This window comes from Pelodiscus sinensis, chromosome 16 (genome assembly GCF_052426305.1).
Source record: "Pelodiscus sinensis isolate ZL-2025 chromosome 16, ASM5242630v1, whole genome shotgun sequence".
Lineage (NCBI taxonomy): Eukaryota > Metazoa > Chordata > Testudines > Trionychidae > Pelodiscus > Pelodiscus sinensis.
The window spans coordinates 22,321,809-22,344,219 of NC_143067.1; the positions used below are offsets into that span (position 1 = coordinate 22,321,809).

At 46.0% G+C, this 22,411-nt stretch overlaps 1 protein-coding gene across 1 annotated transcript in view; it reads right to left on the reverse strand.

Moving 5' to 3' along the window:
• Nucleotides 1-22,411, reverse strand: part of JAKMIP2 (janus kinase and microtubule interacting protein 2) — a 131,072-nt gene that overhangs the window by 58,062 nt on the left and 50,599 nt on the right. The window contains exon 2 of the mRNA XM_006124528.5: nt 3,415-3,685. Within this exon, the coding sequence (XP_006124590.1) occupies nt 3,415-3,543 (129 nt within the window). The 5' untranslated portion in view covers nt 3,544-3,685. The remainder of the gene's footprint in view (nt 1-3,414; nt 3,686-22,411) is intronic.

Here is a 22,411-nt window from a genome sequence, read left to right on the forward strand (position 1 = left end):
GGAAACTAAAGCACTTGCTATTGTTTGGTTTTGGAAGCTACTCACAGCCTGGCCGAGGTTTTTTTGCCTGAGGCCGTGCTTATTTGTGAAAGAGTGGAAGAATTTTGGCCACAGGCTTCAATTACGATCAGTGGGGGGAGGGGAAACACATCAGTAAGTGCTGCCCATTGAAACTGCTAGTGGCTCACTGGCAGATTCAGAGGGCTGGTATGTGGGCAGCACTGCCCAAGACCTCAGGAATAGTGATAGAAATGAAGCCGTGTTAGTCTGGTGTAGCTGAAACAAAATACAGGACTATGTAGCACTTTAAAGACTAACAAGATGGTTTATTAGATGATGACATCATCTAATAAACCATCTTGTTAGTCTTTAAAGTGCTACATAGTCCTGTATTTTGTTCAAGACCTCAGGAGTGGGTGATAAAAAAACAACAGCAACTATAACCTGGGACTTGTGTGTTGTTTGCTTTTCTTCAAGAACAGCTTGTTAAGCTAAAGAGTGACACTATCTCACTAGCATCCAAGCCCTACAATGCTTTCTAGGATGAAAGCAATACTTTGAATTGCACCTGGAAATGCACCAGAGACCCCAGAGCACAAGTGTAATATCATGTGCTCCTGACCAGAAGCACCTGTAAGAAAGTGGAGACAAATCCCATTTCATTGCAAAGGAACCTCAAAACATGGTGATGTTTGGCAACCTGAAACCTTCCCCTTCTGCAAGCACAGCCAGCAGGAGGTGGGAAGACTATCTGCACCCTCTCTGCCGAGCATTGCACAGTGGCAGCTAGGCATTTACACTGTGGATGAGATCCTTCACCCCAGTCCAGCCCTTTCAGCTGGGTACAGGGCCTGGAGTGGCGTAAGTCCCAAATTCCATCGGGGAAGGGCTCCCTCAGTGTACGTACTGCCGAAGACAGTGGTAATATAGCTTCCTGAGAATCCCTGGAGGCCTCAGAGGGATGTTGGGTTTGGGCAGTGGTCTCCATCCTTTTTAACCACAAGATCACTTTTTCAATTTAAATGCAATGTAAGATCTACTTCAAACCCATTCTCTCTTACACTTAAATTTAATTCTTTGAGTAATGAGCTCTAAAATGCCTAACCTGTCATGGCTGGAGTAATTATCCCCATGGTAGTTGTGCTCCTGGAGGGGGCTGGCATGTCCCTGCAGCCCCTGAGAAAGGCAGAGCAGGGGGTCTCCACATGCTGTCCTTGCCTGCAGACACGATTCCTGCAGCTCCCATTGATCAATAACGGGGAACCGTGGCCTATAGAAGCTGTGGGCTCAGTCCCTGTGGATGAGGGCCAGCACATGTGCCATTGCTGTACATGCCAGCTGCTTTCAGGAGTGGTGCAGTGCCAGGCATAAGCCTGTCTTAATTCTACTGCTCCACCACCCGGAAGCTGTCTTAGTTAAACAGTGCCCAGCCAGAGAGCCTGCTTCCTGGATCCTTGTCCAGGCCTTGAATCTCCTCCTACACTCAACCTCCTGCCCCAGACAGGAGTCACCCTGCACCCAAATTCCTTCCCAGAGCTAGCACCCTGAAACTCTCCTGGACCCCAATGTCCCCGCCCTGGGCTAAGACCCTCCCATTCTCCAAACCCCATGGCCCAAGACCAGAACCTGCACCCAAACCTTTCCCCCAGCCTGGTGAAAGCGAGTGAGGATGGGAGAAGAAGGAAGATGGAGTGAATAAGGTGAGGCCTCAAGGAAGGAGTGGAGCAGGGGTGGGGCCTCAGAGAAGGGATGGGAAAGAAGCCAGGCAAGGGTATGTGGGTGTGAGGTAGATCTTACATTGCACTTACATTGAAGGAGTGATCTTGTGGTTAAAAAGGTTGGAGACCACTGTCTGAAAGTATGTCTGTCCACATGGCAAAACAAAGACCAGAGGCAGAGAGAATCAGCCTGGATCTGTAGATTCAGGCTTGATCAAAGGGGGTAAAAATAACAGTGTATTTGTTTCCAGGCCAGCTGGAGGTAGGCTCAGACTCCCACCCTCCTCTCTGGGTTTTAAAGACCAAGCAGGAAAATATGCACTGCTGTGTTTAGCCTTGTAATGGGAGCCCATATCTGCAGACCACAGCTCTGAGACTTGCTGCCATGAGTTGCTTTGGTTTTGCACTTTAAGGTATGGCTTCAGAGCAGCTGACACACTTTGCCAGGCCCTGAGCAAGTGGGGAGGAAGGGGAGGGAAGTGGGTAGGCTGGCTCGAGGTCCCTGGTAAGGTGGGGCCTCGGGCATAAGTGGTGGGGATAAACCTTCCTCGGCCAGCTCTACAGTGTTATCTGGCATGCACGGCGTGGGGCTCCAGTGCTGATTTAAAGGGTTCAGGGCTCTGGTTGCTGCCTTTGCTGCTGTAGGGGCGGCTGGGAGCTCCCAGCCTTTTTAAACTGCTGGGCCTTGGGTCACCTGTCCCCTTTGCCCCTCCCTCCTGTCAGTAGATTTGTATGGATTTTGAGGTATGTCTCTGCTGAATAAAAAGACTAGCAGAATGGTTGCACTTGGCATGGGTCAGCTGATTCAGGCTTGGGATGCAGGGCTAAAAACTGCTGAAGCTCTGAGACGTTCTCCCCTTGTGGAACCTCCCCCCTAAATGTATGTCTACACTGCTCATTAAACTGAGGCTATGATTCAGGGTTGAGACCAAGCCCACCTTCTGTCCATACACAGTGTAATCTAATTCAGGTAAGCAAGCATTCAGGACTACCGACTAGGAACGGCTCAGATCCCGAACCCACTGTTTCTTGGGTTCAATTGCTGATAGTTTATAGTATGGACGCAACACAAGCTGCAGATCAAAGTCAGAAGGGCTGACTTTATAGTCTTAAGTGCTACATGGAGGCATTAGTGTGACGGTGAGACCGGGGTCTACAACTTACTGTGCAGAGTGTAAGTTCCAGTGCAGGTTAGGAGGCGCTAAATTCATAACCCTGGATAGCATAGACCTGGGTTTACAATGCAGTGAACTTAGCCTTAAAAGCTGCAGCACAGACGCACACACTACATATTTATGGAGTACTTCACTCACTGAAATGAGAGTCTGAAAGCAATCCTTCAAGAATGTACCGCAATACTACCCAGTAAGCAGCAATTACAAATGAAGTCACAGAACTAACACTGAATTTAAGAGTGTCAGAAAATCTAACTAATTGGAATGCAGCCAGGATCTTGAGGTCAACAAACTTTTTCAAGCGCTTGAGATTCCTTTAATTTACTCCAAAGGAGAACGAGAGTAATTCCACTAATGTCAGTGGAGTTACTCCAGGATAAAAATGGTGTAAGTAGAGAAAAATCAGGCCCTGTCTTCTGAGCGGGAAAAGGTGTGCCCTCTTTTGATTTTCTGCTGTATAGCTTGTCAAGATCTTTTTCTCCTTTGCAGATATTGTCATTTAATACTGACTTGTCACTCACCTTCGACTTCTCCTGATGCAGCTCAATTTGAATGTCTGTCAGCTTGGTCCTGAGCTCTTCATTGGCTGCCTGCAGGGCAACAATCAGTGCCTCAGGCTTCTCGCCCTTGCTGCGTCCTTTTTTTGACATTGTTTCTTCCTAATGAGAGTCTATGCGTTTAATTCCTTTCAAACAGGGACTGCCATCGTTGTTGGTTCCCTTCAGTGCAAGTTGTTTCAGCACCTACTGTGTGACATTCCTTAAGGTCCTGTCTTCAGCCGCTTTGGAAGCCCTGTGAGGAATAAGACACATGTTTATTTGTCAGTGGGTCAGTGGCATCACAGTGGTTTGAGTGCTTACGAAACATAAAGACAATAGTTCATTTTTCCAAACACTGCGACCTCTCTCCAGAGACTTGCAGAGGGGGATTTTTAGCACAATCACATCGCTATGTGTAAGATTGGCATGTCTTATGGCCTGAAAAGCTATGTCCTCTCTTTGCCTTGTTTTTTCCAGTGGGCACTCTGCAAAGATGTAGCAGCCAGTTTGTTTCATAAGGATTTTTGTAGCGAAACACAGAGAGAGAGTTTTTAAAATGAATGCTCATTCTGGTGGCTGGCATTGATTCACAGCCGTGGAGAAAGATTTTCTGTGCATCCACAGAATTAGCACAACATTGGCAGCAGCGGAATAAGCATTGCCTTATCAGTCTGTGTCTCCACTCTGACCCGCGATGGCCACCTTCCTAGGCACATCCATGACCATGAAGTCTAGCATCTCCAAGTCCTACACAACAATTGTTCACAACACAAAACTGACAAACTTTCACATGGTTGGTGACCTGGAGAAGTTCAGGACTAGCATAGTAGAGTGTGTACTGGCTTATTTCTCACCCTACACCTTGTGTCCTTCCCCCTGGTCACATATGAAAGGACCAATTTTAACTTTCTCTGTATTTACTGGAGAAAATTAAGCCTGGTCTCAGTGTCCCTTCTCTAGATGAATAAGAAATAGAGATTGCAGATTCCCACAAGGGTGATTGATACCTTTTGGAGGCAGGGCCGGCCCACTACATTTTGGCACCTGAGGCGGGGAGCTCAAATGACGCCCCCATCTTTTCTCCTGCCTGCCTGTTATGACTCTTGGGCCCTCCTTCCTCCAGCACAGCACTCCACCATCTCTGTGCATCTAGAGCAGAGACAATACATATGCACCAGCAGCAGACACAATTTTCTACACTCTGAGTCCTAGTGGTGCCCCCCCTCCCCCGACAGTCTGGCGGCCACCTCAGTTCGCCTCATGGTAAGGCCAGCCCTGTTTGGAGGCAAGAACCCAGTCCACATGAATAATTTTGTCATTCAGTGAACAAACTTGCATTCCTTCTTGTTACCTTGAATTAATTTTTATTACCACCTGTTTATTGTGAAATGAATCCTGAAAATGTCACCCTCTAATTCCATTTGATTCTGCTTCTCAGTTATGCTGTCGTAACTCCTTTGAAATCAATAGGGTTACTCTAGATTTACATGATTGTAATGGAGATCAGAATGCGGCCAGTATTTCAGCCACAATTCATATGCAAAACTGGTTTAATCTTGCTTTTGGTTATACCATTGCACTGTTTCTAGTAGTACTGAAATGGTGTGACGGAGATCAGAATGGAGCCCAAAGATTACAGTCAATTGAAACTCATGATTGTTATGGGAGTGGGTTACTATTGTGAAAGAAAATCTACTCTGGAAGCCGTATAGTACCAGTGATTCATTCTTTTCATCTGCGTTGTAATGCAGCACACAGGGACGACATTATGCTGTCCAGCTCAGGGAGGTGAAAGAGGTGGGGATGGTTACAAATCTGAAAATCTGACTGCCTATGACATATGAATGCTAATGCCTTAAGACTTGCTTAGGTTTAAACAAAGGCTGAACTTCCACAAGATTAACCATGAAAGGGCTTGAGCTGGAGAAAGGAAATAGAATGTGAGCTAAGCAGGAAAGAAAATAGATTAAAAAATCGCAGAAGATGCTTTCCTATAGGGAAGTGCTTGTTTGCCATTTGGTTTTAAAACCTAAACTACAGTTACAGTACAAAGTACTTTCACTGGCAATGCTAGTTCAGAGCCCCAGTCAACAGAGGATAAGAGAGGCTCTGAGCCCATTTCAGTTCTGATTGGCTGAGAGTAATCTCCTGACTCAAACATTCTAATAACATTGCAGATGACATGCATCACTGCCTGCAGTCCTGTCGGAGTAGCCCTGTGGTGTGCTGAGATACTTTAAGGCCAGTCTCTCGTAGAAAAGCAGCAGTTTGTAAAAAGATGGATGCTTTCAGTTCAGGAATGAGATACTTTGGATATTTATGCTTGAGAGCATAAAGAATGATGATTAAACATATCATGGCTACCCAGATGGAACGTCTCCGTGTTACCCAGATAGCTGTTGTGTATGAAGATAGAGCAGGCTGTAATCACAGCATGGAAAATCATATTAAACAGCAACTGGAGCACCACTCACAGTTAGAAATGTGAACGTAAAGACAGGATCTAAAATGAGGCGTGACAAATTCCTAGTCTCTTCCAAAGGGGTAATTTACTCCCTATTAGTTTATCAAATATACATTATACATTTTTACATAGATAAAAACATGGTTCTGGCATCTGGATAGGAAGCAGTTTACTGAGACTGCTGTGACACACTGAACTGCTGAGACAGAAGCTTTGGCTAATGCACTGGGCCACTTTGCTTACAAATCTTAAAATGCTGACTTGGCATTATGACTAGCCACAGAACTGAGTTTACTTAATAGTATGGCTCTATAAGATTGTTTCATAATGGGATTATGAATTGGTTATAGAAGACCAAAACAATGACTGTGGATATAAACCCAGTATAATAGTAATACAGAACAGTCATATAATCAATATTAATACGAACATTGCAAGCATGTTAACTAATTGCAATTTGTATGGCCAAATTCTGCTTTGGGGCCAAATACTTCATGGACTGTTGTGTGTAGTGCTTACTGTGAGTAATCCCTTCTGAAGTCACTGGAACTCAGTAAGCACTGAGCCTTGAAGTAAGTGTATGGAGTATTGTGTCCCAAGACGATAATCACTGGTAAGAACAGTAGCCTGTTATGGATTCTTAATAATCGAGAGGCTTAATGGGCATTGAACTAACGGTTTGAGTAGCATCCTTACTATATTCGGTAAACTTCGTAAATAATGACCAAATGACAATACACTGCTTATTTTAGTATCTTTCACTAATAATGTTCTCTCTGGAATGCGCAAATATGAGTGTTCTGTGATTGAAAAACACACAACTATCAAAAGGAGGTCAGAAAAAGGATATGTCATTTCATCTTGGGATTCAGTGTTAACTCCTAGCAACGTTCAGTGAAATATTACAGTTCTGAGGTATTTGCATGTGCTGCTTTATCATCTCTCCAAAGACTGTTATCCTGGGATGGATGTGTGTTATAGCTTTAAAAATAAAGATAAGCTCAATGTATTGAATGGGTTTAACCCAGTGGTAGGCAGCCTATGGCCCGAAGGCCTCATGCAGGCCACTGGGGTTCCACTTGAGGCCTGTGGAGCCCTGTGTCCCCCACCCCTCAAATGTCTCTTGCGCTCAGGGGCACTGGAGCCCTGCACTTCCTACTCCTTCCCCTCCCTCCCAGCATTTTCAGAGTACTGTGAATCCTCTGATATACACTCCGTCCCTGCTCCTTCCCCACCCTCCAGGAGCTGGAAGACCACGAATCAGCTGTTGCGGCCCACTGAGATGAAGGAGAGCCACTCATGCAGTCCACTCACTATTCATGGTTGCCCATAGCTGGCTTGCCTCTCAGTCTGCATTCACCATACTCATTAGCAGGTCTCAACTCTACTGATTATAAAAAGTGGTCTGGGAGCATTCATTGTGTGTTCTGCAACTTCACATCCCATAGGGAGACCCAGCTATAAAGCTCTAACTTTCTTCCTTTAGATGGCCAGCTTCATTGTACTATCATGACTTTCCTTGAACATGTAGCCGGTCCCAGGCACTTTCAGCATGCTGCAAGCTCCTTCCAGACTTTCTGCAGAGAATCCCATTGTGTTGCTGATCTCTCTAAGACCTTTCAGCTTATCACTGTTGGCTCCCTTTTGTCTACAGCTATGTCTAAAGTACCATTTATGTCGGTATAACTTACATCTTTCAGGAGTCTGAGTGACCCACCCACAGGAACAACATAAGTTACACTGATCTAAATGCTGGTGTGGACATCTTGAAAAATCTTTCTCTATTGACAAAATCTTAGGTAGCTTGATTTTGTAGTCAGGTTTCAGTTCATCCCAGACAGGAGTGGAGATCAAAATGAAGAATTAAAGCATTTGTTAAATCCCATTAGCTCATAGCTCCTGACTGAGCTGCTTATTCATGTTTTCAGTAAAGTCACCACTTTGTATTAACCTGTCAGAAATCATCTTGACTAGCTATTCAGCAGAGCTCAATGTATAGGCACAGATGAGTAGTTCTTTAATGTACCCCAAAGTGTTCCATACCGTTTATTGGAGACCTAATCCCTCTACAGCTAAAGTCTGTCAGCACTTACATTTAAACTCTATGTTTCAGGGGTGTACAGCTGATATTGATGTAATGTTGCACGTAAGGTCTGAGCTACAGGGTAAAGCATTTTAATATAAATTATGCATACTAAGGGACATATTTGCAACACTCCTCTCTAAATGTGCCTTATGTGGAAGCCATCAGGCCATCTCATCATTTTTAATTCTAGACTTACCATTGTGTTCACCAATAAAACATACCTGACATACTTACAAGCAGTACTTTATATTCCCACAGCACCTTTCATCAGGGAATCTCAATGTCTTTTTCAGAAAAGAGTTAATAAAGCTTCACAAGAGCCTTGTGAGATAAGCAAGAATTAGTATATACATTTTGGGGAAAAGATGGGGAAATAAGTATCTTGATTTACATAGGGACTGGGCATCCATAACTCACAAAGTTATACACCAGCAACACCATCACAGGACCTAACCAGATCAGCCATACTGTCACTGGTACATTCTCCTGCACATCCACCAACGTAATATATGCCATCATGTGCCAACAATGCCCCACTGCTATATACATCGGCCAAACAGGACAGTCCCTACGTAAAAGAATCAATGGACACAAATCTGATATTAGGAATGGCAACATACAAAAACCTGTAGGGGAACACTTCAATCTTCCTGGACACACAATTGCAGATCTAAAAGTAGCCATCCTGCAGCAAAAAAACTTCAGGACCAGACTTCAAAGAGAAACTGCTGAGCTACAGTTCATCTTTAAGTTTGACACAATCAACTCTGGATTAAACAAAGACTGTGAATGGCTTGCTAACTACAAAAGCAGCTTCTATTCTCTTGGAATTCACACCTCCAGATCAGCTGCTAGAAGTGGGCCTCATCCTCCTTGATTGGATCCACCTGGTCATCTCCAGCCTGATCCTGGCCTGCATATTTATTCCTGCCTCTGGAAATTTCCACTACATGCATCTGACGAAGTGGGTCTTTGCCCACGAAAGCTTATGCTCCTACACTTCAGTTAGTCTATAAGGTGCCACAGGACTCTTCGTCGCTATAACTCACAAAGAAGGCAATAAGAAGTTGCAGGTGTGCAGAACCTCTGAAAATCTGTCCATATAAGTAGGTGCCTGAATACAGATTGAGGCACCTAACTGAAGGAAACTTAAGTTTAAAAAAGTTGTCCTAAGTGGGTCCAAATTCATATAGGAGTCAGTGACAGAGCTGAGACTAGAACTTGCATCCTGACTCCCATTTCACTGCCCTAATATATGCCTGAGGGTTCATAGGTTTTAAAAGCAGTAGGGGTCATTACATCATGTAGTCAGACCTCCTGCTAGCACAGGCCATAGAATTTCACCCAATTGCTTCTGTATTGAGCCCAATAACTTGTGGTTGGCTAAGGCATGTCTTCCAGAAAGACAGTGTATCGTGATACTCCAAATCAAAGCAATGGAATGGAAATTCCATTTTTAATTAGCTCCAACTGTAAGGGAACTAATCACAATGTGTTAAGTTAAACATGCATTGAAGGTTTGCAGGTTTGGGACTTAAATTAGCCGAGGCAAAGTGCTTCAATCAGAACATCATGGGCTTGCCCTTAATATTATGCTCCCCTACAAGTGTAGTTGTGCTACTGATATCCATAGAAGTGCTGCAGGCATTCTGACAGCAGAGCCTCACCATGTTTTCCATGAGAGTGAAATACTTTCCTGTATTTGCGGCATATAAAATCCCATTTCTAAAATAACATTTTAAAGCACCGTTTTTTCAGAGATCCTGCATCACAGTTAACATTACGAATTGGGCCAATGAAATAACCTGGCTACACACAACTCCACTGTCTTTCCAGTCTCCAAAACCCCTTTTACTTTATGCAAAGGTAAAAGCATATGGCCTTTCACTAATAGTCACTCGGGTATGTCTACACTTGCTCCCTAGTTTGGACTAGGGATGCAAATGGAGCATACTGAAATTGCTAATGAAGCGCGGGAATTAAATATGCCGCGTTTAATTAGCATATTCACTGCCGGGTGCCATTTTGGATTCGGGGTATTGCGAAATAAGTTGCCCCGTGTAGACGTGTTATTCCAAGAGAAAACCCTTCTCTCAGAATAACTGTTAAACCTCATTGCACGAGGAATAACAGTTATTCCAAGAGAAGGGTTTTCTCTCGGAATAACACATCTACACAGGGCAACTTATTTCACAATACCTTGAATCCAAAATGGCAGCTGGCCGTGAATATGCTAATTAAGTGCGAAATATTTAAATCCCGCGCTTCATTAGCAATTTTGGTATGCTCCATTTGCATCCCGAGTTCGAACTAGGGAGCAAGTGTAGACATACCCTCACTGATGAGATCTGATCCATTTTATTTCCCACCAAGTAGTCTCCATAAAATAGTCTGGATGGTGGAGCAGGAATAATTTGGGTCTTGAAATAGCAGCCTACAAAGCTGCCTTTCTGGCACCCTTTTGTTCTCATCCAACAGGCCAGAATGGCCATTTGCCTGTCATCCATCACCAGCAATTTACAATCAAAACGAAGCTGCAATCTACCAATAACAGGAAATGATCTCTCTCGCAGTCCAGCTTAGAACGTGTCAGATGTCCCTTTAAAAAAAAGAGGAGGAGAAGGGAAATTACGGCCAAATGAGCATCAATTGGCAAAATTCTCAGCAACACTTGACATGGCTACAATACAGCAGCCGGCTATTTCTGTCAGTCTATAAAGAAATCCTTTATTTCCTAAGGGTACGTCTACACTTGCTCCCTAGTTCGAGCTAGGGATGCAAATGTAGCCGACTGAAATTTCTAATGAAGCGGGGATTTAAATATCCCGCACTTCATTAGCATAATCTCGCCTGCGCGTTAGTCTACTCAACAGCTGATTCAAACCAGGAAGTGCGCTCCGGGATGCGTTAGTTCGAATCAAACCCTTGGTTCAAATGAACGTTACTCCTTATTTTTTGAGGAGTAACATTAGTTCGAACCAAGACTTCTGTTAGGCAATTGACATAGCTGAAGTTGTGTATCTTAATTCGACTTTTGCCTTGCTATGTAGATGTACCCTTAGATGCCACAGGACTACTCGTTGTCATCAATGAGAGTTAGCTGAGCGCATTAAATATTTTATTTATAGAGGAAAAATAGCAGAGGCAGCATTTTGGAGAGAAAAAAAGCAAATATGAAAAAAAATTACAAGGGCATTGGAAAGAGAAATAAGAACATTGGATAGGCAGGAAATTAGAGGTCAGCTTGGGTCTACAATATCTCTCCCTTGTGATATTTCAAATTACATGAGTATCCCCAGAGCTTTGGTTCATTACTTGTAGCTGCTGGCATACTTGTTCTTTGCTACACTTGTTATACCCTGTGTTGTGGGAATGACTGTGAGATGGATAACTCTGTAGGCTTAGAGCATTGCACAGGTGTCAGGACTCTGTTCTTGACTTCGGCAGTTGTATTATGTGTCGCCCATGGTAAGATGTTCAATCTCTGTAGGTATGTCTACACTGCAATGTAAGCCCAGCGTTAACAGAACTTGAGTGAGCAGACTCTGGGTCTGTTAACCTGTGGCTGCCCAATCCTTACTTTTCTTTTCCTTTTCTTCTCCCCCCTACAGCCATGTGCACTGGGTTGCGGCTTAGTTTTTATCTTGTATCCCGGACATTAAGGGACTGAGGAGAAAGTGCTTGCATGCTGCGCATGCCTCTCAAACATCAGCCAGGCATGAAAGGCATACATGACATGCAAGCACCTTTCCCATGTTCTCTTAGCTTATGGAGAATGGGATCAAAAGTAAGCCAAGTCTCAGTGTGCACGGCTGCTGCCCGCTCACGTTCCCGAAGTTCTGTCCTTGCCCCCTACCCACCCGAAGTTCTGCCCTTGAACCTCATGAACTATTATACATTTCAAATGATTATCAAGTAATGGAACATTTGAAAACACCTATATTGTTGCGGGGGAAGGGTCTGTGAAATTTTAATAGATTAAAATGGGCTCCATGTGCTTGAAATTTAACATCCTTAGACATACCATCTGTCCCTCACATTCTGCATCTGTAAAAAGAAGCGATAATAATCTCCTATCTTAGGGTATGTATAGACTATAGGCTTTTGTCGACAGAGGCTTTATCGACAGATACTGTTGACAAAGCTTCTGTTGACAAAGAGCGTCTAGACTACAGCCAGTTCTGTCGAGAAAAGCAAGCCGCTTTGACGACAGAAGAGTGTAGACGCAAAGGACAGTGTAGATGCAATATTGCCTTATTCCTCGTAGAATGAGGTTTACCACCATCGACAAAACTGCCGAGTTCTATCGACAAAACTCGGTGGTAGTGTAGACGCAGGTATAGTTTTGTCAACGAAAGTCCACTTTTATCAACAAAACCCTGTAGTCTAGACACATCCTCTGAGGAGTCACTAGAGTAGGACGTGGTATTATTTGTGGATAAGCGGGGAGAAATGGAATTTACATTTTGCAGTAAATTCTGACATTTCAAAATTTGTCAAAAATCAATTTTTCAGAATTTACTCTGGAATGAAAATTCTGCAACATAAAAACATTCCCTTTTGATAATATTCAATTGCTTTGTTTTGATGCTAATATAACATAATTATCATTAATATGCTATGTTTAAATAACATAAAACAAAATAAAAAAGTCTAAGCAAATTGTTTTGCCTTTTTCCCATTGAAAAATGTTGTCAAAATTGACAAATTCCCGCAAAATATTTCTAACTTTGATAAAACTACAGTTTTGTGGAACATTTTTCAACTAGCTCTGTCTGTTTCAGATATTTTTCTTATTACAAAATGTAGGGAGAATTGATTGTCTTATTGAAATTAAGATATTCAGAAATAATAGTCTCAAAAGGCTTCTCCGTTAGGTAGATTTGTACCATGAAGGCATAAACATACAGATCCATCATTGTACCTTGAACCTGACTTGTGTAAGCCAGGGGTCTGAAGGACTGCTTGAAATGCAGCCAGCTGAAGTTGTTTAGCCTTGCAAGATAAGTAACTGTTGATATGTAAAGACAGCTCATGCTGGGATGGGGAAGGAATCCATGATGTGATTATGTAAATCCAATTCAGCCAGAGCTGATGGAGGATTGGGTGTTAGCAGGGGCGGCCCGGGGCTATAGGCGGACTAGGCCGCTGCCTAGGGTGCCGCCACCCTGGTCACCTGATGATGACATCACGGGGGTGCCTGGGGTGCCCACTGATGACATCAGTCCATTGATGGCCCTGCAGGTGGGGGGCGCCAATCGTGCGCTCCACCTAGGGCGCCAGCTGCGGCAGCCGGCCTTGGGCTGCTCCTGGTTGTTAGAATGGAATGTGATGTACTATAACTAATTTGGGCTATTGTGGGGTCACAAATCATGCTACCCCTAAATGTGGGAACTGTAAAATATGACACCAGTGCTTGCAGGAGAGACACCATCATTGTAAGAGGTCTCAGATGAACAAGCCTTCCCCTTCCAGAGTTGCATGAACTGAGTTGGGGAGGAAAGGGCTTGAGCCAGCCTGCTTCATGCCTACCAGTTGTGAGCTGTAAGACTGGTTCATCCTGACTCTTTCCTCCTTCTTTTAAAGATAGACCTGAAGCGGACTCCATCAGGAGTCTTTTTGCTAGTCCAGTGGAAGCTGGAATCTTTTGCCAGCTTAGGTGCTGGCTAAAGAGTTGAAATCACTAAGAGCTGAAGTCACTGTTTTGGCCTGGACCCACTGCAGCCAAGAAGATTGCTGGCAGGAGTGACCGGTAGGTGGACAGTAGGAGCGGCTGTAGGCAGCTGGTGGGAGCAACCGGTGGGCAGCTGGTAGGAGCGGTGGCAAGTGGCCAGTGGAGCAGCTGGAGAGAACGACTGGTGGGCGGCCAGTGGAGCGGCTGGCGGGAACAACTGGCAGGCGGTTGGTAGGAGCGGCGGCAGGTGGTGCAAGCAGACCACAGGAGCAGCACAAAGGAGGGTAAGGAATGGTGTCCCTAGCCTCTGTTTGTCAGAGGGTGGAGATGGATGGCAGGAGAGAGATCGCTTGATCGTTACCAGTTCGATTCACTCTCTCTGGGGCACCTGGCATTGGCCACTGTTAACAGACAGGGTACTGGGCTGGATGGACCTTTGGTCTGACCCAGTATGGCCGTTCTTATGTTCTTATGGAGCCTCTGAGAAGGCTTGGAGCAGAGGTGTGGCCTCAGGGAAGGGCTCAGGGTAGGAGCTGAACAAGAGGGTTTGGGGGTCCCTGAAAATTTTTAAATCAAAATGGTGGTCCTTAGGTTGTTAACATTTGAAACCTGCTACATTATTACACAATCTTTAATTACACAGGCACATACTCTCTTCTCTACAGGGCCCCTGCCTCATTAAGTGCCCAGGAGAAACCTGCTCTAGGGACAAGTCAGTGTTGTGTAGAGCTGGAGAAAGTGGTGTGTTAGATCCCAGATGTTTTTGTTATAGAAGTTAGAAGGTGAACAATCAGTGAGGCAGAGGCTTGCACAAAGAGAAAGGATGGTCTCATAGGCTGCATCTAGACTGCTTTCCTCTTCCGAAAGAGGAAATGCAAATAAAGTGCTGATTAGCATATTTGCACGCTTCATTTGCATATCATCTTCTGATTTTTTTCGAAAGAGGTTTTTTTTTTTTTTTTTAAAAAGCAGTCTAAGTTCTTTCAAAAAAAACGCCCCCCCTTTTTGAAAGAATCCTTCTTCAAAATTGAGGTTTATAGCCTTTTCAAAAAAGGATTTTTTTTGAAAGAACCGCGTCTAGACCCCTTTTTTTTTCTTCAAAAAAACCTCTATTGAAAAAGGGATCAGAAGAGGATATGCAAATGAAGTGTGCAAACATGCTAATCAGCACTTCATTTGCATTGCCTTTTTCCTCATTTGTATTTCCTCTTTTGGAAGAAGAAGGCAGTCTAGACACAGCTCTAGTTAAGGAAGGTGAATGGTGCCCTGGAGAACTGGATTTTATCATTCGTTGCTACAGAGATCATGTGATGCTGGGCAAGTCACTTGAACTAAACTTTTCACACGCAATCACTAATGTGTTCCTCATTTTTGAGAGTCTGAATTGGGATCCTGGGGCCTGATCTGCAGTATTAACAATTCAGAGCAGCAGTTGATGTCAGTGGGAGGTGACCTTTGACAGATGAACTTATAAATAACTCTTTTGTGCTCTGAAAAATCAGGTTTTATGTGTGTCAGATTGGGAACCCACAATTAGTGGATACTTTTGACCTTACTCTCTCTGTGTCTCAGCTGTTCTGTAAATTTGCACAACACCTCCTCCTCTCAAAGGGGTGTTGTGCAAATAAATTCATTAACATTTGGGAAGCACTTGGATACTGTAGTGATGAATGTCATTGAAAAGGCCATGAGGAAATGAATAATTCTGTCTTCAGAGCAAGGTTTGAGAAGAACATGGTACTACACAGTAAACATGAGAACAAACAGTTGAACAGCAATTCATTCAAGGTACTACTTTGAAATCCTCTATTGAAAGGTACTGCACGGCATTAGAGTGACTTTCAGAGACTAGGTCAACTGATTTGGGCTGGCACTACAGAGCTAAATATAACAGACTAGCCACTTCTGCTCGGGTTGGAGCCTAGGTTCTGAGACCTGGCTTGTAGGGGGGAGAGGTTTGCTGTATAAGTACATAAAATAGTGGGGGAATAGAAAGAAGTGCTGTTATCACTGGCTTTTAAACAGCAGTTGCTTTGGGCATGTCTTATAGATGCTGTTTGAAAGGTCCCAACATAGCCTGATAGTTTGGAACTGTGAAATCATGAGAATATCTGGAGATGCAAAATTCATGATAAAGTTGCTTTAACAGAGAATAAAGGAAGATTTTATAAGCACTTCTCTCATCTTACATGCCCGCTTTGGTATGTAAAGGTATGTCTACACTATAAAGTTAATTCGAACTAACAGCCGTTAGTTTGAATTAACTTTAATAGGGGCTACACATGCAAACCGCTATTTCAAATTTAATTCAAACTAGCAGAGCGCTTAATTCGAACTAGGTAAACTAGTTCTACGAGGAGTAATACCTAGTTCGAATTAAGTAGTTCGAATTAAGGGCTGTGTAGCTGGAGGCCAGCCCTTCCCAGGTTCCCCCTGGTGACCACTCTGGGCCAAACAAGGAAAACTCCTCTCCTTTCCCCCAGCCCCGGGGCCCTTACAGGGGTAGACTCTGGCCAGACGGCACTTGCCAGAGCCAGCCCTGCCAGCAGTCTCTGCCCCTGACCCAGTGGCCCCAGGATGAGCCAGGCAGCCAGTGACAGCCAGCCGTCTCCCGCCCAGTCTCCCAACACCCAGGGGCCAGCCAAGGGCTGAAGACGGCACGTGCTCTCCTGGACTAGTGCAGAGGTCATGGACCTCAATGAGGTTTGGCAGCAGGCCCCCACCGTCCATGATCTCCGTACTAGTAGGAGGAATGCGGCCGTCTACAGCCGCATAGAGGCCACCATGGCCCGAAAGGGACACAGGCACACCCAGGAGCAGGTGCGCCTGAAAGTGAAGGAGCTGCGGCAGGCGTACGCCAGGGCCACCGGAGGTGGTGCCGCAGCAGGGGCTGCCACCTGCCCCTACTTCCCCGCCCTTGACCAACTCCTGGGAGGCGGGGTGGTCCATGCCAGCCCAGGAGGCAGCGAGCCGGGACCAGAGGGCCCTGACCCGGGCGCACTGGAGGGGCCACCGCCAGCTGTTCCGGCACTGGAGTCGGCGGGGTCGTCCAGGGGGGCCATACCAGGTAAGTGCCAGCACTGTCCCCTGCCCATGGGGTAGGCGGGGAGGGAGACCAGGGACCGCGCACGTGGGCCATGCCTCTCACAGATCACGTAGCCACCTGTGCACGTGCGAGCACATGCCATGCCACTCTTGGGCAGGTGGCTCCAGCTGCGTGACATCCAGGGGCTGTAGCTCAATAGGCACTCACGTGTGTGAAGAGACCTGACATGCTCCCGACCCCGGGGTGGGACCCAGCAGGACACCCTCCCTTCACACCCCCCCTCTACACAGAGGCAGGGGACATCTCCCCCCGCCCTGGCCACACTATACACGGCACAGGGGCATGGATGTGGTCTTGGGGCAGCTCCCAGTCCTGGGGAAAGCCAGACATCCTGACCATGGCCTCTGTGCAAGCACAGTGGCTCTGATGGTGCAGGGCACGGTCACCCTCATGTCGTGGTGGGGGGGAGGGGGGCGGCTGGGCATCATCCACTGTGTCCCCAGGGAGAACTGACCACTTCCTTTCTTTCTCTACAGCTGCACCAGCTGCTTGTGCAGGGCGCACCACCCCGCCCGGGACATGCTCCCGCACCCACGGCCTGCTCCGGACTGCCAGCACGGAGCAGGAGTCTGGGACCAGCACCTGGGGGCCCTGTGAGCCGTGCACCACACCATGGAGGCCTGGATGTGGGAAGACCTGCAGCTCCGCCAGGAGCAGCTGGCTGAGGACCGAGCCAGAAACGTTAACCTGCGGGCCCTGCTGCAGAGCAAGGTGCCCCCTGCTGGTCCTGCACCTGCTGTCCCCCCAAATACTGTCCCTCCTCCCACTTCTGCCCCCCCACTGCTTCCTCCTCAATCTCCACACTCTCCTCCTCAATGTCCACACCCCCCCCACCTCAACCTCCGCACCCTCCACCCCATCCCCCTGGGGAGGCTGAGATCCCCTCCCTCGCTGTGCTGGGAGGCGGTTGGCCCGGCGAGACCCCCCACCCCTGATTCCTGAGTTTCCCCTCCCCCTTCTTCCCCTTGCTTCCCCCTTCCAGCTCTCTCCTCCCAGTGTTCCCCCTCCCCTCTCCCACCGTCTCTCCTGCCCTCTCCCGCTTCCTTTCCCCCGTCTCCCCAGTTTCATTGCTCCTCCCCAGTTGTGTTGAATAAAGAGAGTTGTTATTTTTGAAAATACGTGTCTTTTATTTGACATCAGGAAGGGGGGACTAGGAAGGGTAAGTGGAAGGACGAGAGGGAGGAATGGGGCATAAGCCCCTAGTGGGGAAGACTGGGGAGACTGTTAGCGCTCGTCAGGGTGGAAGTTCTCCCACAGGGCCCCCTGGATCCTGACATCCCCTTGATGGTCCTCCCAGATGGCAGCTTGCAGACAGTGCAGCCAGGCTGCTGGCAACATGTCCACGAGACACAGCAGAGTTCCCGGGGGGCAGGTCTGGTTCCACGTTGCAGAGTGCCGTGTGTCCCGAGTGAGGGCAAGCAGAGCACTCCGAGACACAAATGCTTTGCTGTCCCTCAACGAGGTAGACCAGCAAGCAGAGAAACCTCAGAACTGTCTGTCCGAGATGGGGGGGTCAGGTCCCTTAAAGCATAGCCCTAGGCTAGCCTGAGGCAGCAGCCCCACACGCTAAGTCCGACCCTGATGCCCTGCCGGCACTGGTTCCAGCCAGCCTTACCTTTGATTCAGGGTCCACTCAATGTGGACATGCTATTTCGAATTAGCAAAACGCTAATTCAAATTAGTTTTTAGGTCTAGATGTACTAATTTGAATTATCTTATTTTGAATTAACCAATTCAAATTAAGTTATTTCAAATCAGCGCTGTAGTGTAGACATACCCTAAGATATTACTCTGCTGTAGACCAGCTGGCTGCCATTGCCTTGTATGGCTGAGACTATATAGGATTTTTAAATATTAATGTGAGACATATTTTTTGTTAGAGTTATATACACTTTTAGGCTGGAAGCAGAAAGTGTTTAAGACTTAAAGACAGCGTCTCATTGTGAGTCCAACTAGAAAGCATCCCTACCAGGAAAACACCAGTGCTTAAAGTATGTGTTTAAGTGTTTCCCTGAATGTGGACCTATTATTTGATGTTACTTGATAGTATATTGAGATACATGGTGAAGTTGCTTTTGCAAGGATTCAGTATTTACCAGACAACAAACAAAAGAAAAATACTGGGTAAGTGGGAGAGGGGAGAAGGGGGGAAAAGCCAGTTGTTTCCCAATGATCAAATCACAGAATCATAGAATCACAGAGCTGGAAGAGATCTCAGGAGATCATCAAGTCCAGCCCCCTGCCCAAGGAAGGACCAATCCCAACTAAATCAACCCAGCCAGGGCTTTGTCAAGCCGAGACTTAAAACCTGTAGGGATGGAGATTCCACCGCCTCCCTAGGTAACCCATTCCAGTGCTTCGCCACCCTCATAGTGAAACAGTTTTTCCTAATATCCAACCTAGACCTCCCCCACTGTAACTTGAGACCATTGCTCCTTGTTCTGACATCCCTCACTACTGAGAACAGCCTCTCTCTGTCCTATTTGGAACCTCCCTTCAAGAAGTTGAAGGCTGCTATCAAATCCCCCCTCACTCTTCTCTTCTACAGACTAAACAAACCCAAATCCCTCAGCCTCTCCTCGCAGGTCATGTGCTCCAGACCTCTAATCATTTTGATTGCCCTCTGCTGGACCCTCTCCAGTGAGTCCACATCCTTTCTGTAGTGGGGGCCCCAGAATTGGACGCAATATCTCCATTCAAAATGTTGCTAAAATAAGAAAATATCTGGACAAAAAGGAATGCGTTTGTGGATGTGTGTGGATGTCTGTGAAAGACTTGGGCCCATTGGTCTCCTGGTGCTGGGGTTGACAAATTGCTGTGCAATCTTGCCAATATCAGACAACAAGTGCATCAGGGATAGTTTGAAAACCCAGGAATTGAATGTTCTACTTGGCTGCTCTGTTGTCCATTGTGATTTTTACACACAAACAAACGGAGGTGATTGTCATTGCCTTCCAGGCTGAAGAAACATATTAGTGTGGTGGTGTGATGGATGGTGGGGGACTTGAGAGGCAGTGAGATAGAATCTACACTTCAAGAGGGAAAAAATGCCTTGACAAGCTGAACTACCTGGCGTGGAAGGCCAAACAATCATAACTCTGAGGAAGCGAGAGCCTGGAATGGATTCTGCTTCACAGGCAGAATTTTCTCATTCAAATAATTCAGTGGCTGCCCAAGACATGGTTTGTTTTCTAAAAGGAGTTTGTCAAGGCTGGAGGAGTCCAAATAAACCCTTCCCCCATCCCTTAAAGTAACAGCAACCTTATCTTTAAAATCTGTGTGCCCGAGTCGTCTCTGACTTACACCAGTGTACCTTGGAAATGACAACTTTTACATTGTTAGAGCTAGGCCATGTGTCAGTGGGAGGAGAATCTGGCTCTGAATTTCTAGTGCATGCGATGCTCCTCTTGCACCTTTTCAGATAAATGGCTGCAGAGTGTGCTCTCTGAGCTCTGCTAGACACTGAACACTGCTATTGGTTCCAGCCTTTGGCAGTCCTTGAACTCCTGAGGCACTGTCATCCTAGGAGAGCACTGGGAGTTTCAGGTATCTTGAGCCAGTCATAATCAGCAGCCTGAGGGCAAAGCAGATTCTGTAGAGCCTCCTAGGCATGTGCACAAGAAAGGGGAACACTGTCTCCCTTGTTTCCCCTGTCCTTGCCCCAAGACACTTAGCTACTCACAATTTAGCTCAATGATGGGCAAATAGGCTAGTGAATGGGCCTTATATGTGGTCCTTCTTCATCTCAACGGGCAGGCCACAAGACTGTTATAACCAAGACAGTCTCCCAGCATAGGTAGAATTGCTAAGTGTACTTGCAGACTCAGAATTTCTGGGTGTGCCAATTGAACCATAGGAGCGCTTTGATTGGACGCAGAGGGAGCACATGGTTTTTACAGTCAGTTAGCACATAACTCACTTCCCATGACCTTGCTTTATGTGTGTCACTTTAGTAATACCAGTAAGAACAAACTCTGTGGATGGAAACCAGTGGACTCTGGCAACCCTGTGTGTGTGGGGGCCATGGTAAACAGAACGCCTTGCAGGCCTCACATAGAATTTTGATGGGCTGCATGGGACCCTGCAGGCTGCAGGTTGGCCACCACTGGTCTAGATCTCTATATATTTAATGTCTTCTATTGGAAAGGCAGCTTACAAGTGTAAGATGATCCAGCTATCCATCACCAAGATGCAGCCCCCTCTGGTCTGATATGCAGCAAGGGTATGTCTACACTACCACCCTAGTTCGAACTAGGGTGGTAATGTAGGCAACCGGAGTTGCAAATGAAGACCGGGATTTGAATTTCCCGGGCTTCATTTACATCTTGCCGGGCGCTGCCATTTTAAATGTCCGCTAGTGTGGACTCCGTGCCGCGCGGCTACCTAGTCCGAACTACCTAGTTCGTGCCATGTATAGCCGCGCGGCACGGAGTCTGCACTAGCGGACATTTAAAAATGGCGGCGCCCAGCGAGATGCAAATGAAGCCCGGGAAATTCAAATCCCGGGCTTCATTTGCAACTCCGGTTGCCTACATTACCACCCTAGTACGAACTAGGGTAGTAGTGTAGACATACCCCAACTGTTTAAAAGCACACATTCAGTGTTCCCTCTAAGCTGGGAGGCAGCATGTCTTCACAGGTGATTAATCAAGCCCGCCCAGCCAGTCAGCTCCATGCAAAGAACTCTGAGCCTCTAACTGGGCAGGGCTAATTAATATGAAGCTATGCTGAGGGAACACTGATCAACACCACAAAACAGTTTAGGGGGAGGAACTGAAAAAGAACACCTTATCCAAGACAGCTAATGATGACACTGAGTCAGGACCTTGGTTTCCATCACTGTAACAAATGCCATCCCTTGTAACACAAGGCAGGGAGAATGATTCAGTGTTGATGCAGACAGAAGAGTGCCAACTACCACATCATCAACACTGCTTTGTAAAGCACACTTTACTATTTTAGGAAGGGTGCCAGCCAAGTATCTTACCAATATGACCTTGCTTTGCTTGTGAGATCCGAGAAGAACACTATCTGGGTGGGAAGAGGAAAGAGGCACTTTGGGGTTCTGTCAATTTTGACAGTGTCTCTTTTTTAAAAAAGGCATTCCCTGGAGCTTGATTTTAAACAAGTAATACAAGGAAGGTGATGTACAAAGTATTATTCTCTGACCTTGAGGACATTTCTAAGATTAGAAAACTGAAAACAGAGCATCAGAAGTCAAACTAAAGTGCAGAATGGAAATTATTCAAGACCTACATAAAAATTACATAAAAAGGAGGTCACATATAGTCTTGGGCCTTTAAAATGCCTGACCCTTTGAGGATTTCCTGCTTGGCAAAATTAATTAAATTGAGTACTTGTAAAGAAAAGGATACACTTTTCATGTAGGACTGGTGGAATTTCAACAGATAAATCACGTGGGGTTCTGAAGAAAGATACAACATAAAACAACATTATCAATAGGCCTTATTTGGCTCCCTGTCAGTGCGTGACTGCTGAAATCTACAAGTAATTATCTGAGATTATTCTGTGCATAGCCCAAATTTAGGAAACAGATCCAGGTGTGTATGAGCCCATCCTGCACAAGGAGTCTTTGCATGTTTTGAGTCAAGCAATTTGTGCATTGTCTTTGTTGGCACTTGTAAAAGT